General features: G+C 35.9%; 1 protein-coding gene across 2 annotated transcripts in view; it reads right to left on the reverse strand.

Annotated features, from left to right (window-relative positions):
- CAMKMT (calmodulin-lysine N-methyltransferase) overlaps positions 1-16,681 on the reverse strand; it is a 209,694-nt gene that overhangs the window by 6,302 nt on the left and 186,711 nt on the right. For both annotated transcript variants that reach the window (XM_030269003.4, XM_072927510.1), the window contains 3 exons: positions 13,985-14,059; positions 6,858-6,921; positions 1,298-1,429 (listed from right to left, as the gene is read on the reverse strand). In XM_030269003.4, coding sequence (XP_030124863.4) covers positions 1,298-1,429; positions 6,858-6,921; positions 13,985-14,059 — 271 coding nt within the window. The remainder of the gene's footprint in view (positions 1-1,297; positions 1,430-6,857; positions 6,922-13,984; positions 14,060-16,681) is intronic.

A 16,681-nucleotide genomic window follows, 5' to 3' on the forward strand; every position in this document is an offset into this window, starting at 1 on the left:
TTTGTTTTCTAAGCAAAATAAGCTACTCTATCATTTTAGACCCATCTCTTGGATCAAGATAACAACTATTACTCCTGCATTTCACTGCAGCAGAGCTGATTTGGATGCAGTGGATAATGAAAGAGAACTACCACCATGAAACAACATAATCAAAATCATGCCCTTTTTCAGGTGGAAGCAAATAAAACATCCATCACATTGGGCCTTACATTTATATCACCTTATGTATTGAACAATGACTGAAATTTATTTCATTTTCATGTGGCCTGGTTCAGATTTATCTGAACAATGAAATTAAGTGATTTTATGTACATAAGTGTAGATAGCTTTAATGGGAGTATTTATTATATATGAAATTACACATTTAAACATATATTTGTTCCACAATGCACACCACATGCATATTTTTAGCATAATCTGATTTCTTCATATGGTGGTGCTAAATAAAAAATTTTAAAAAAGCATTTCACCTCAATTTTGAACATCCGTATTTTCCAGGGACAATTCTTAGAAAATTGCAAAAGGTATGTCTAAGGTCACACAGACCTACAACAGTGGATTTCTTTAAGGTATGAAAGAGAGATCTCAGAACTGCAAGTAATAAATATGATTTTGATAAGTGCTTCTCCAGGAAAATAAATTCCTAAAAAGTTTTCTGTGAAGTGCCTTCCTCTTCATATCCTGTATTACTCCATACTTATAAATAATAAAAAAGGAGGCTGATAACAGTAGTTTTATGTAAGCAAGCTTAGAAATCACGCTCAGATAAGTGCTTTTGACCTAAATCTTGTAGCGCCTCGATCTGACATACAACCCCACAACTGTGAAATTCTGTATGAGATTTAGCAGTTTGAAGCTGCCAACTGACCCAGCCATAAAGCAGCCAGAGATAAGGATTTACGGTACGATATGATACAATTAGACATTCACCTCTTATTTATTTCAGTCCATTTCAGTATATAACCTATTTAAAAGTTGCAGGCTTTTTATTAAAATGTAAATGCTTGTGTGCTGTATATTTATAGGCAGCTAACAACAACAAGAAAAGACTCTCATAAATTAGATTTCTATGAATGAAAAGGGTAAACAGGAGACGCTTCTGCAAAACTCTTCTAGACATGCAGAGATAAAGGATGGCTCTACCACACAAAATAATCAGATACAAAAATAGCTGTTCAGAAACAGCACACCTAAGGAGTACTTTAATCAAACATTTAGGTTACCTGCCAAAAGGACCATGATCTCTTCAAAATGCAATGCGGATTAAAGTGTTATCTAACACAAGCAGAAAACTAACCTTGGAGTGGAAGTTCGAAATGTGTTCATCATAATTTTCATGTCTTTGGATAGAGAAACCAGCTTTTTCAGCTAGATTGCAAAACTGGTTTAAAGTATTCCCTCGGAGTGGAGCAAATACCATTGCTTTTCCCTGGAACATTAAAAAGAGAATTTATACATTTTTAAAACTGGAAGGGAACCAGATATAGCATACATCTGACTAAGCTGCTCCAGCTGGGAAAGTCAATTGTTCTCTTGTTAAAATACTAAAATATGGTAACACAAATAATTGTTCAAAATATGCAAGATTTCTGTGATTAAACAAATGCAATCCAGAAAGTAATAAATAAATATTTTCTTTAGAAAACTGTCAACTGCAACACATCTGCTTCTTTTCATATAATAATGGTATCTATGGATTGCCAAAATAAAACACAGAAAAAGCATACAGAACATACACTCAATGAAAAATCCATTTGTTAGCTCATGACCATGCAAAGACTGTAAATAATGATTTTCTTTTTTCCTCCCTCACACATAGAAGAGTACCTCCCATTTCCTGTCAGTGGAATTACAACAGTATAAAACAAGGCAAAATGGCAGGCAAATCAGACCCAATCATTAAGTTTTAGAAGATATTTTAAACTACCTGAGCAGTGCAACTAAATTTGACCTTAAATTGGTAAACTGCATTTAAATCAAGAATTAATGTTCCTGAATACTCATTCTGGTTCTTGCAAGATGATCAGGTCATTTATGATGCCTAGGCAATGCCTTATGGTCCATTACCTAATTTTTTGTTCATCCTTCTGTATTTAAGAAAACAAAAATGATTGTACCTTGAACTGATAGATTTTAGACACCCTGTGCACCCTTGCCCAAAACCTAACCTACTTGATAGAGCATCTCTTGAAGTCTTATTTGCAGAATTAATTCTAATTGGCTGAATACTGTGTTCTGCCACATGGAATGAGAAGCGGTTGAAGAGCTGTAAACAAAGGTTAATACCAGCCAACAGCACATCACACTGAGGGGAGCCACGAAGTTTACTCTAAGTTCCTCTATTTAACTTCCATGTTAATGAGAGCTAAGATTAATTTGTGAGGTGCTGTAATCAAGCAAAGAGACAAAAAACATTTTTGGGCATCTGAAAAAGTTGTGAAAGGATTAGACACTGTGGGAGTACATTTAGCTCCAGAAAATACAATCTGTAAGCCACAGGAAAAGAGTGATCAGTACAGAAAATTTCAACAGGAATGCTGGAAAGTTACAATGCTGACACAGACACTTAGTGAGGAGAATAGGGAACCAATCTGTGTCTCACACATGCACAGGAACACTGAGACAATGCACAGTGAGGCAGCAATAAAAATGCTATGTCAGTACCTATGGTGCTAATTAGTTAAAAGATTCCAACCATTAACACCACAACACTATATTTATTCTCACAACAGCTCGGTGAGACAGGGAAATGCTGTTACCTTCATCTTTCTTGTGGGAAATTAAAGCACAAAGGAGTCTTAGGGCAATATCCAAACCAACTAAACTTCTGTTCATTTGTGTAGCTGTAGCTTTAATTCTGTGGCAAAATAAGAGGCGCAAAGGGGTGTAACTCCCACCGAAGGCCCTGGAATTGCTTATGTCTGAATATAGGCTCAGCTCAGGATGAAAAACATTAAACACAGGAAATTCACAATCGGTTCCCTCACATCCTTGGCATGCTTTAATGTCATCAGACAGAAGTGGGCAGCAAAGGGAACCGTCAGCTGAGGATCCTGCTCCTGCTGCCATCTCACGCTCCCCAGAACGTTCTGCAGAAACCCTTTCTGGCATAAGAAGGCCAAGACTCCTCTGGAGACCCCAACTTTCATGATCACTGTAATGGGAAAAATGTCCCTTATCCAGGGCTTACTGATCATATGATCCACATTCAGAAGGGACTAAACCTTGTGAACAGAGACTGCTGGAGGCTACAGACCTACACTGGCCACTGATCCAGCAGCTCTGATGAGGTGCTCACACAACAGCATCCCTTTGCCTCATCTGGAGTCAGCAGTCCATGTGGCCATTTCTTCTCATATTCTCTGAAGACTACTTTCAATTAAATTTGAAAGAGAAGTACACTAATCAGTGTCCTGATAAATACAGGATATAATACAGAATCAGAGTCCTGATTCTACTCTTGATGGACTATTCCAAGTTTAATTCTAATTCAGAAGTATCTCCTAGGATGATGTTTAATGGATGATGTTTAAAATTCAAAATGGCCTTTCCTCAGATGGAAAAACACTTCCAGTAAACTTGTGAAAAAAAAAAACCACAGAGGAAAATGCCAGTTCTGATAATCTGAAGTGTCAATAAAATGCTAAAGTAAGACAATGGGACAGTCATTCATATTTTGGATGTGATTATGACTAACTTTACTCATCAATTATTACTAAATGTGGTCTTATTTGCTGGTACTAATCTCTGCTCAACAGCACCCCATTGATTTCATTGATTTCATTGGGACTTTGAATGGATAGGCCACAGAAGAATCAAAGCCTTGATAAAAAACTGTTCTTAAGTAGGGAAATATGCAAACAAACAAGTGCTTATTTGTTTGTTTGAGATTGAACTTAAAAGTAAATTTTAATGACATAAAAACCCCTTACATGTTGGTAAATGAAGTCAAATAGGTTGAGAGAATTAAAATACAGCCATCCAAGATAAATTTGTTTGATGTAATATTTCTGTGTCTAATGCTTTGAATGGGTTTAAAGGTGACATTTGCATCTCTAACAAACTCAGATAGAAATTTCAGCCCTCAGTAACTCTATGAGCTGCTCATTTCTCTCTGTGAATTTCTTCCTGTGCCAACAAAACTGTCCATGGGGTCAATACTAGGAACCAGATGATTGAAATGATTAGAGTCCTGTTTCAAGGCAAACAAAAAGTTAACCAAAACACATCATTCTGTACCATAAGAATTCTAATAGCCAAAAATATCATCCTTATTGAAAAAGGAAATACCACAGATACATTTTTGATTAACAGTAGGAATAGACTATGTGTTCTGAATCTCTCCTTCAAGAGAGCTTTGCAAGGATATCTGTTATTCTCTGTTTACTCCACTTTTTCTGTTGCTAGTGTTGGTTATTATTTTCCCTGGACTCTTCTAAACTAGTTGTATACTAGTTACATTTGAAAAATGACTTGCATTTAGGTATGTCAATTTAATCAATTTATCAAAGTATTTCCAAAAAGGAAAGTTCTACATTTGAGACAAAATAATTAATGTAGAAGACTGAACTTAATAAGTTTATGCCTTAGCTTGGGCATAAACTGATGCCCATAAACTATTCTTAAATATTGCAACTGGAAAATAAGTTCACTATTGATTTATTTGTCCTTTAAAGCCTAAGTATAGTGCCATTTAGTAAAGTGCCCTCTGACATTATGCTTAGATTTATACAGGTTAACAAGAGCAGTGAAATTGGTAACAATTTCACACTTGTGACTGCATCTGTTGGGATCTTCAATGAGCATATGTTTTTATTTGTGTCTTTCAAACCATGAAGGCATATGCTTGAAGGCATCTTTGCTGAACATGTCTTTTTCAGACAAGAGAGCTCATTTCAGGTGTCTGTACTCGCAGCTCCCATCCCATACAATAGTCTGCTGTCCTCTTAGTTATAAATTACAATAATTTGCAAGCTCATGACATAACTGGATATCCATCCATATAGCCATTCATAAAGTGGATTTGGCAACTGAATTTAGTTAAAAAATACACTTTGGATAGATGTCCAAAACTCTGCCAGAGAAATTCCTGCATGGAGCATGAATTTCTTAAGTTAGTTTTGCTGATAAGAAGTAGGAACCATTTGTTGTGCCTAAAATGCACAGCATTTTATAAATAAGTGCTAGGTTATTATCTATAGCTGACTGTGCTATAGATCACAATGTGCAGAAGCAAACACAACGAGGAAGACAGGCAACAAAAAGCCATCTCCCTTTACTCCATCTACATTCACAAAGGAGTGTAGCTCATATGCTCTGAAATACAAAGACATGTTCTGAATTTGAATTTGCTGATTGGAGTTTAAGAGTCAAGCCAGGTTTGGCTTAAAGTGAACCTTAAATTCCACAGTTACCAGGGCACCTCTTACACACTTCACTTCTTCCCACTCTTGCTCTCCCCCTTTCATGTCCTTTCATGAAGCCAGTAGAGCAGCATAGGGGAGCACCTGAAGAACCAGTTGCTAACAGTGATCTAGGTTGAAAAATACTTTTTTAAACTGGGATCTGCTTTGTGTTCCAGATCACCTGTGGTCCCCAAAATTATTGCAGTTTGACAACTGTTGATACATCCTGTAAGTCAGAATGCATCACTCTGAGCAGGAGCTGCTTAGCCTCTTCTTACTGCCACTGACAGAAATATCTGGGTAATCTTTTCCTCACGGTGGCTACATTTCTCCTGTCTTCCTGGCAGCCTTGCCCCACAGCTCATTAAAATAATTCAGTCTTAAGTAACTTGCCTTAGGTCAGTCAGGAAAATCTGTGATAGAACCAAGAATAGAAACCTGATCAATCTAAGCAAAGAATGGGATTACTTACAGAACTAAAATGACTCGGGTTCTTAAACCTTTGCACGTTTGGGTCTTCTATTCCTTTTACAGAGCAAATCTCTTGTATAAAAAGTACAAAAGTATTACAAATTTTAAATAAAGTTTGGAAATTCACTGCTAGCATGAAATGTTTTGTTTTCAAATTGAAAGTTTACCTTATTGGAAGATTTGGATGTAAAACATGAATGATAAAATTTCTGTTTCAAAATCCTACTTAGAGCAATTATTTAATGTTTTCTCCTTTTCTTATTTTGATATCTTCCCTTTTTTAAATATTTGAAAATATATGTATTTTTTATATATGCATGTAACAGAGTTTTTTGCCTGCAAGTCTCTCTGATTAAAAGCCCAACAGATTTAAATTGATAAAATATCTCTTGAGTGACACTCATGTAGAACATGTAATCATTTTATGAAGAGCATAATTTCATTATTTTCTAAGGTATAAAAAATGTAAACACAGGGCTTACTTAACGGAAAAATGCTTTAAGCCACTGTATACATATAAGCGATTTGTTCATTTTATATAACTATAAATGAAAAGGAAAAAAATTATTCTTTCATAATAAATAAATACACAATGACAAAGGTTACAATTGAAGGGATTAAAAATGACAGAAGCCAACATAAAAACTTTCAATATCGTATTTTACTTTAATATGAAGACATTATTATCAAAGGAAAATACTTGAGAAACGCTTTGATAAAAATAATCTGACGCTATCTTTGAAGCGGTTTCATTTATTTTACTACCCACTGTGTTCCTTATCAGAAGGCCAAGTATAAGAAGTTTCCTAGTTTATGATTAGGAAAGAATCTGATAGATTAGAAGACTCAATTGAAGTTGGACATAATAAGTATTAAAGTATTACATGACATTAATCCTGCCATTCCATTACTCTCTCAATCATTGTGCACAGACTAATTATTCTGAAGCCAGTGTTCAGGAGAAAATAGAAACATACTTACACTGGGTTGGAGTAATCTCTTTATTGCATCAACAAGGCTAGCTCTGTACCGGTCCAGAAACAGGCTGACATTGAGAAGAGAACAGAATCCAGATTAAAATGGGTTTTCAATTCTAATGATACTAATGCAGATAAGTACAAGGCTAATTACATATGTTTACACAATGCTGTAAAAGAGAAACTGTGGTCTACATTTCTATGCAGTTCAGGCATTTTTAACATTTAAAAAGATATAAAATGAAATACAATCTAAACTAAACCTAAATTATCAGCATGAAACAATTCCTTATATAGCTGAAATTCACCAATCATACATGCTAGCTATTATAGTAATACTGTATCAGAAATGAGGATCAACATTAAAAGTTAGCATTTTACATGTATATTCAAGGGGGATGGAGTTTTTAAAAAATATTTTCTATTGTATTTCAGGTGTTACTATTAAGGGTATTTTTTCCCTTCTACCTTCACAGATTCAGCATTAATTCTTACCTATGATACATATTTGCTATATTTCTACATCTATCTCTAGCTATGCCTATAGAGATTTACAAGACACCACCTCCTCCATCTCTCCAATGCTGTTGAAATACAATGGCCCAGATTGTACAGAGTTGTCATCTCTCAAGAGTGCAACCCTTCATCTCCAGCATGGGTCCCGCAAGGATAGCAGCAGAGTCAATTTTCCCATGCAATGTTGCCAACATGCTCAGCCCTATTTTGGTGTGATTACCTCATGATTTGAGGGGATAATTCATTCTTCATGCCCCTCAGTACCTTAATGTATATACTAATAGTGGCAGCCAGGGTGCCAATCACTCTTGACTAGATATTTGTGGACATGTAGTTACTGTGGATGAGTGCATTTACAATGGTTAGTGAACAACCATCTGATAGCAACTGATGCCTTTCAGTCCTTACTACCGTGGGCTGCATTTATATTGGTGATTCAGATAAGCAACTCTATCAAGCAGGCCACAGATAATGTGATTTTTTTTTCCTTCCTTTTTTTTCTTCCCCCCACATTTTCTCTGTAATAAAACTGCTTTCCACCTTGTGTCAAGTTCAAGTTTCATACCACATTGCATTTTGTCCATTCTCTATGTGTTTTTAATATACTCCCCTTCCTTTTATTCTCAAACTTCTTTTCTGAAGAGATGTGGGTAAATTTTTTTTTCCAGGCTTGAAATTCTAAAATAACATAAAGAATATATGAAAACACTGAAGTGAAAAAAGTAGTCTGCCATCCACAGGCCTTTCATCAAGAACAGAAGATATGTGAATGTTTAGGTAAGGACACTCCACAGCTACCAAGGAGAATACTGTATCATATACCATAGAGTCGAGCAGCTGTGCAAGAACTGTGAATTTTTGCTACTCTGGAACAAACAACAATACAAAACAAAAGCAAACTTGCAAGTGACCATACTTTATTAATAAAAACTGGCAGAACCTCACACTGTTGAGAAAATATGGTAGAATGGGTATCCATATATGTTGAAGAACATTCAACATACCTATATATGTTGAAGAACATCTAATACAGAAGTATGATCTTCTGAATTTCTCCTCAAGAATATAGATTATCAGCTAACAATATTCCTGATAGCCTGGCTTCCAAGAAAATTTAAACCTGAGCAATTGACATGACAACCCCTCAGCCTTGATTTATCTTCCTGGAAGAACTTTACTGAAAACACGGGAGCTTAAATTTAATTAATTGAAAAAGCATCTCTGATGTCTCTCGGGTGTTTTAATGACATTCACCTCATGTTGATCCCTATACAGATAGATGTTATAAGACACCACTGGGAACTTAACCACCTGCAGAAGAAGTGGAATACATGATTCCTCTCCCAAAAGAATAGTGAAAAGTAATTAATTTTTTCAACATGAAACATTGCAAGCATGCACACATTTAAGACTTCCTGGGATCCTATGTAAACAGAAGCACATTCTGAATCAAAAGTGCATTTATAATATTTTTATTATTGCAGTGTAGTGGAAACACAATCTTGGGGTAGCTTAACAGTATTAAAATCCCCTGAATACCATTCTCTTTTTTTTTTTTTTTTTTTTAATGAGATAGGGCACAGTTGCTGCTACCAATCTTGTTCATTTACAATGAGAACTTCAGGTCTTTACCAAAAGCTGAGTGTCTGAGAACTTAAATTTTTTTCTGTCTAACCCCAATTGATATTTTGGTGGCGCGGGAGGTAGACTCTTATCTGCCTTAGCTTAGGAAACCCAGATAACCTGAGACAGTTGCCCCAAGTTGCCCTGCCCTCCAAGAGGCCTGTCCCTGGGAACATGATTTACTCCCATTGAAAACAGTTTCTCATACTGGTGGCTCTCTGTGGTTTCCAAACTGTTGCTCTGTGAGCCACGTACTCCTACCAGAAGGAGCAGAGAAGACTGGAAGCAAAACTATGGCAATGCAATGACTCCAGGGAACATCTCTATCCTCCCTCTGAGTCGGGGGATGCCTTAAATGAGGAAAATCCTGAAGAAGTCATTAGATAATCCATGCTGCAGACAGGAACAGCATAGGATTTGGCCCACGCAAGGAGATTTAGTCACGCAGTTTTTCTTACCAGTAGAATTGTATGACTAAACATTACCACAGCATACTGAAAACGTCTCTGAGAACATCCTTCAGAGCTCACTACATGTGAGTTCCTGTGTCATCTGCTCTAGGTGACCCTGCCTTGGCAGGCAGGTTAGACTTGATGCTCTCCAGAGGTCCCTTCTAACCTAAACAATTCAGTGATTCTGTGAACAGCTCAGTAAAATTAAATAATGGATTGTTCTAAACCACTCACACAGTTCTCACACCTCAATTCAAATATGGCTTAAGCTTGCCATTACTTTAGTGGTAATATTTCATGTTTATCTATCTTAGGACAGGAATAGCAAGGTTTTCTTGGGTCAGCAAGAAAGTTTCAAAGCACAGCAATAGAAAGGTGAGAACACAGCTGATGATTTGGCCTTTGTTTAGACAATTCTCTTAATCTGTGAAATCTGGATGAACAGGCAGGCATGAACATTGTCACCTCTCTACTCTCTAACTCTCTTACTAAAATTTTAAATTGCAATTAAAGCCAAAATGAAAGCTTATACCAAAACTGAGGAGAAGTAACAGTAAGCCACAAGGAAAGAAATTTTAAAAAAAATAAGTAGATTCTTAGTTTGTTTCATGCTAATATCCTGTTATCTTCTGCCTCATAAAAAGGGACATATATTTTGTAGGCTATGATGTGAACTTTTTTTGGTTTTTTGCATGCTCTGCCATTGGTAAAAGAGCTGAGTTTACAGGTGAGTTTACTTCAGATATTATTACATTCATATGTAGTGTCTAATGTATAGAGTAATTTATTTTTTGTTCATTTTCAACTACATGGGTGATGTAAACTAAAAACACTCTTATTTCCATGTCATCAATTTCCAATGCGCTTGAAAGTGTGTGCCAGAAATCAGGCCTAAATTGGACAGACAGAGGTCTTACTGCATTCCTGCAAAAAGATCTCCTTATAATAAGTGAAATAAACTAATTAAGACAAAATTGACATGTTTTAAGGTATTTAAAGAATACTTTAAGTTCAGTTCTACATTCCTGGCAAAGCCACCACTCCCCGTGACTTCAGCAAAAATCAGAGCAGTGAAAGTAATGTGGGATAGCTCCCCCTGGCCTCTGTTACGTGAATACTTATGCATGTGCCAAACTTTAAGAATATAATCATTCTAAGTAAATATAGTAGGATATTACACATTTTCAAAACAATATGGGGTTCTAAAACTTATATTGCCTCTACATCAAATTATTTGTGAAAACTTGCTTCACAATAATGTGAAAGATAAAGTTTTTTTATTGTCTCAGTCCTACTGGCCTTTACTCTCTCTTTGGATTAAAAACCTCAGATTCTTCTTCCCCCAATAAAGAAGAATATGTACACTATTTAAATAATCAGAAATCTGAGGCTCTCAAGAGCTTTGGATGAGTCTTGGGCTTGGCCTGTCCATCCAGGCACCTGTGATTTCTCCTTCTCTATTCAAACTCACAATTCCAGCACCTGTATAATTTTATATCATAGGTGTAGGTCAAATGAAAATGAAAAATTCTGACAGCCCTCATTTGGCCTTAAAATTCCCCCTGAAAAATATGAGATAGATGGATATGTTTTAAAGATTCCATTATTTCAGTATTTTTTTACTCTGTCCTTCTTCCAGGTGTAGCCTCATATTGATTTTTTTAAACTTATTTTTATCTATTAGTTGACATTTAAAAAAATTATTTTGGAACTGCTGAACCATGAAACTATTTTATTGTCAACATCCTGAATGGTTAAATACTGACTTTCATGGTTTGCCTCTTATTTATTTTATAATCTAGCTGAGCTACTAAATTTAGCTGTTAACTAATAGACTGTTTGTTCTGGGAAATAACTTATTTTCCACTCCTGCACACATGGTTTATGAAAGTCTGAATGTAAATATATGAATATAAACATATTGCTGCTTGCTGTAATCATGTACATTTTTACTTGAATCTCCATGTGGATTTGGAAGATGTTTATGAATAGAGCTTGTTTTCATGTAAATGGGATCAAGCAGTACCACTGGTTAGCTATTCAGAGAATCAGACAATATCACCCTTGCTGGAAATACTTCAATAAAAATTTATCCATGTACCTAATATTTGAACTCATATTTTTTTACTTTCTAGTTCTCTGTTCTAATCTCGGATTTTATTGACTGACAACGAGCTATATGATGGTGTTAAACTAAATGCAATCTATTCTATCTGTTTTTTATCACTGCATACTTCAGGTTTCAGCTGAGAAGCTAGAAGAAAAGAATTTTTTTTTTCCTCCTCAGTGGCAGCCCAAAAAATTCAGACAGCAAAAATTCTGCCAACAGTTCTCAAACCAATTCTGTATTGCTGAAGAGAAATACACGAAAATGAAAAGAAGATTTGAGTTCGATAAAGCATGGAACATTTCTTTCCTCAGCTTTTTCATGTACCAGAAAACCTAGTGTCCATAACTAAAAGAATTATTCCTAAAAGAAACAAACAATAAAGGGATTTTCATGTTTATTAAGCCATACACGTATCTATGAACACTTAAATAAGAAAAGAGAAATAATTTGTGAAGAAACCCATATTCCTTTAACTAAACTGCACATTTCTATTTATTTTTTAGAAATCTATAAATATTTATATACACTTACCTGCATCTTAAGTGCTTCAAAATAAATGTACAAAATGCAGGGATTGCAAATGCATTATGTATTTTACCTGTCATGTCTGATTCTTTGTTTCCTAAAGAAACTACACTATTTCCAAACAGACTGGGAGGGGTATGAGGCCAGAATATTACTGAAAAAAACAACTTAAGTCTCGCTCCACTCTGCTGTACTTCCAGCACAAATAGGATGACATGGTGTGAGTATCAAGAATACAAGAGACAGCACAGCCAGGTTGTTTTGATATTTGTGTGAAGAACAAATTTAACTCTAAATCTCTTGGCAAGACCTTGCTTCACCCACATAATCTGGAGAACATCCATATGTGAGCCTTGTCTAAGCCTCCGAGAAGACTGCTGCCCTCCTGCTCATGTCCGCCAGCACTCTGATCTGACTTTCATACTTAATCTGATCTAATCCTGTCCAGCATTAACTTCATCTGTGCAATGAAACCTGGAGTATCCATTCTAATATTTGGTGAGGAAGGCATTTACTAAATTACTTGCTGAAATCATATGGTGTTGTTTAGCTCCTTATTTTAATCAGATGATGCATTTCTGAGGCACATTATCAGCGATTAGTTAGAAACCCTCCTCTGTCCTTTTTGGGAACAAAGAACTTTTCTGAAATTAAATGCTAAGAGAAACAAAGCACTGTTGCATTCTGAGAATAAATGGGTGATAGAAAAAGGCAAAAGATCACTAAACACATTTTCTCCAGAGCTATACAAAACCAATAACTTTGTGAAATTAGAAGAGTTTGCTTTAATAGCACAATATGAAAGAAAAACAAAAGCTTTAGAGGAATAGAAGAAACATTTTAAAAGAACATTGTTTAAAAAAACAATAGACAGCTTCATACTTCCCTTGACTTTAACTATTTCTAGGTAAGATATATAAATTTGCTGAACTGAACAGTTCTAGGAAGTCTCTGCTTTCAGAATTTCACCTCTCACAATAGTTACGTGCCACAAAACATAGACAGCTTTTTTTTGTTTATTTTGGATATTTAATGGGTCAAGAGCAAATATCCATGAAGGAAAGACAGATTGGTTTAAAAATATCTGTTCTCCTAAATAAAATTTGCAGAGCTTTTTGTTTTACACACTGTCTACATTTATGTAACACAAATAATTAGTAATGTACCATTTTTAAAGCTAGCACACAGCAAATACAGAACAGCACAATCCCACAAATGCAGTATCAGAAAAGGGTTGTGTCAATAACTAAATCTACTTGCATAAATTATTAAACAAGATACCATATTGCTACAAGTATCTACCTTTTCATAAATTGTGTTGTACTCTTATTTTTCTTACTATAAATTATCTTGTAATTAACATGTGCCTGTGTAAATAATATAAAGCCTATACCTCCAAATATTGATGTCAAATAGATTTTTGAACAGAATGTGGTGGGGGTGGAAAAAAGGGTTTGAAAATGTCTTTTTCCCTGGAAAGATTTTACAGGGAGCAAAAAATATATCCCCTTATATCAATAGTCAGATCTTTTCTAAGAAGTAAGCTAATTGAGCTGTTTGTGTTGATAAACTCCCTTTTCTCCAGACTGTTCCTCACTGAGCCATAATTATTTGCAATTTGCCTAAGTCGTCCATTTACTGATACGTCAAGCATGAAACAGAGGCAATTCCAGAAAATGGAAATGCTTCTCAAAATCAATCTTTGGGAAATAATGTGGTAGAAGTTACTGTGTGATAGAAGACTACCTTATAACTGTCACATGGAGATGAATATTAATTTGTTGAGGTTAAGGTGGCTTTGTGCTTCATTTGTTGACTTTGCTTAGCCATCAGCAAGCAGCACAGTACAATTACTCCAGCAAAGCTATTTTTCTAACGTGAGTTTTATGATTTTTATGTACTTACCAGTCAGCACACATAACAATGTCAAAATGTCCTTCCAGTTGAGAGACATCTGTCTCATTATCCCATCGTAAAATGCTAGAGGAAAAAAAGATTCAAAAAAAGAAAAAAAAAAAAGAAAAAAGGACTTACATTTTTCATCTTGAAATTTTTAAAGTATCAATATTATTCTTATGTGACACAGAAGTGTTTAAAGAAGTGCAAACTCATTACTTTCAAGGATGAATGTAAAAATCTTATTCTGTACATTTTTAAGGTTATAAATCTCAAAGCTAAATAGCTATTTTTCACTACAGCAGAAAGGCAATCCACACATATTCTGATGAGTGGACCACCAACAAAGATGCATTTCTGAATTAATGGCACATGCACAGCTTCAGTTTTTTACCCCTTAACATTACTGCATAAGGAAGTGAAGTCAAAGTATCGACAATCTGAATGAAGCACAAATCTGCAAAATGGATGTGATTCCATGGATCTCTGTTACATCTGGCAGGCAATTCAGTTGTGTTTCTCATTGATGAAGTGAGCATTCGCTTGGGCCGGAGGGAGGAGAGACAGGGTGAAAAAATGCCAAGCATAACTTCAATGCCAATAATGTTGTCTCCGGCAAGCTTAAAAATACAGCAGTGCTGACTCTGTCAATACCTATTCCCTCACAGGTGATAAACTATTTAATTCTAAGACACCCAGTAGTAGGCAAAAAATCACATATGTACAAAGTTCTTCTTTGTTTATAAATGCTGCTGATTTATGTAGCTGCCACAAGGAATTTCAGTACTTTACTCCCATCTAAAAAATAGCAACCCATATTGGAATTTACTGCATACTTTAAATATCATTACCCCAAATATTTGAAGCTGCATTTCTATTTGTAGGCTATTAAAAAAAAAAAAAAAGAATCTATCCTTTTTCATTTCCTGGTTATTTATAATAGAAAGTAGATAAATATTTATGGGAGAAACATTTGTGGGGGAAGGGTCTAATCTGATCTTGTCAGGTTGTGCATGCTTATCTCAGTTTCGTATGAGTCTTGACCAAATAGACCCTTTAGTCTTCCTGCAGCTATAATCTACTTCTGGTTAAAAGCCATCTCCATTCATAGCCTACTCCTAACATTTAACTGAGGATCAGCTTATAACGTGTTCATTCAGAAATATTCCTTAAGTATACAAGAAAAAAGGGAATTTTGTACATTGACTATGCTGTATGCAAAAAAGGCTCATAATTATGTAGATAAATAGACACATAAAGAATTAAGGTACCAAAATATGCATGTACATATTCACAGACACAAAATTTGAGACAGAACACTTTTAAAACATGGAAATTATGAAAGGAGAGGCCCAGTTGGTTGGCAAAGCTTTGATTGTGTGGGGCTCAACATAACCGAAAAGATCAGGACTCATTAGCCCATTTGCCCTCCTGGAATTTACTGTGACAATCCAAAGACAGAAAAGAGTAGATTAATTTAATTTTTCCCCCTCAAGTTGAAAGTAATCCAGATTTTAGAAGCCTAGGTAGCTTTGCACACTGGCACGCAGCAGGCATCCAGTAGTGGAAAGTGACAAAGGAGAGTTCTCACTCTCAGCTGCTGGCTGCCTGCTGGCTACCAGCGGCTTTTTCAACCCTGTTTCCGTGGAAACTTAGGTTAGAATGGTGAAAATTAGGTAAAGGTAAGTTTTGTGGGTTTAAAGCACGCACTCTAATACTTTAAGAAGCCTGAAGCAGAACTGGAAATTGGTAGAAGAACTGTGAGCCTTAAAAGGCCACCTTCAGTTCTCATTGCTACAGAAACAGAGATCTGATCAGTACCAGTATAGATATTTGAATTATTATTTTCTTAACCCATGTGTTTACTATCCTTCACACATGCAGTTGAGAACGAAGCATAGGTGCCTCCTCCTGCAAAAAAATCAAATCGAAACCCAACCGCCCTCCCTCACATTTCTGTCAGGTTTCTGCTGGGCACCTGAAACACAGTATTTTTTGTGCACACCTACTGTAGGCACAGAGGAGTTTGTGTCAGGAGGTAAAAGTTCATTAACCAAAGTGCTGAGCAAAGTAAGGAATTGAGAAGTTGCCAGGGGCATGAGCAATAGTGCAACATGAGTGGCATCGGTATTGTTAAAAGGAGGGAGCTAAGGGCACCACATCCATCCATAAGCCAATCTTTCTCCCTTTTTCTCCCTTTTTCTGACCTATGACAAGGGCTGCTTTTGATCTCTAGCTTCAGTACAGCTGCATTCATGAAGATATCATAATTATGTAAAAGCCAATGAAAAATTTACCAATTCAAAATGAACTTTGCCATATATTTTCCAAAAGTACAGGAAAATCTTTATTCCTGCAGGAAAATCACCAAGTAAACGATGGAAATATAATTTGTAAAAACAATAAACACTAGTGGGACTCATTCTGGTCTGACTCAGGATGTGCACACTGGTGGGAGTGATAGAAGTAAAGGCTGTATATATTTATCCATGCTATCTTTAGCGGAGTGCAAGCGTGACTAGCAAAGGAGGCACAGCCAGGGATGTGAAATGCAGTACTGGTAGCAACCTCCAAAACAGCTCCAGTAGCTTACCCAGGGCTCCCCTACCTACACTGTTACCTGCTTCCACAGATTTGCAGGAGCTGCCTTCAAACATCTGCACCTGCACCTGTAAAGCAGACATGTCTGCTTTATATTCCCTGCAT

Source organism: Taeniopygia guttata, chromosome 3 (assembly GCF_048771995.1).
Source record: "Taeniopygia guttata chromosome 3, bTaeGut7.mat, whole genome shotgun sequence".
Classification (NCBI taxonomy): Eukaryota; Metazoa; Chordata; class Aves; order Passeriformes; family Estrildidae; genus Taeniopygia; species Taeniopygia guttata.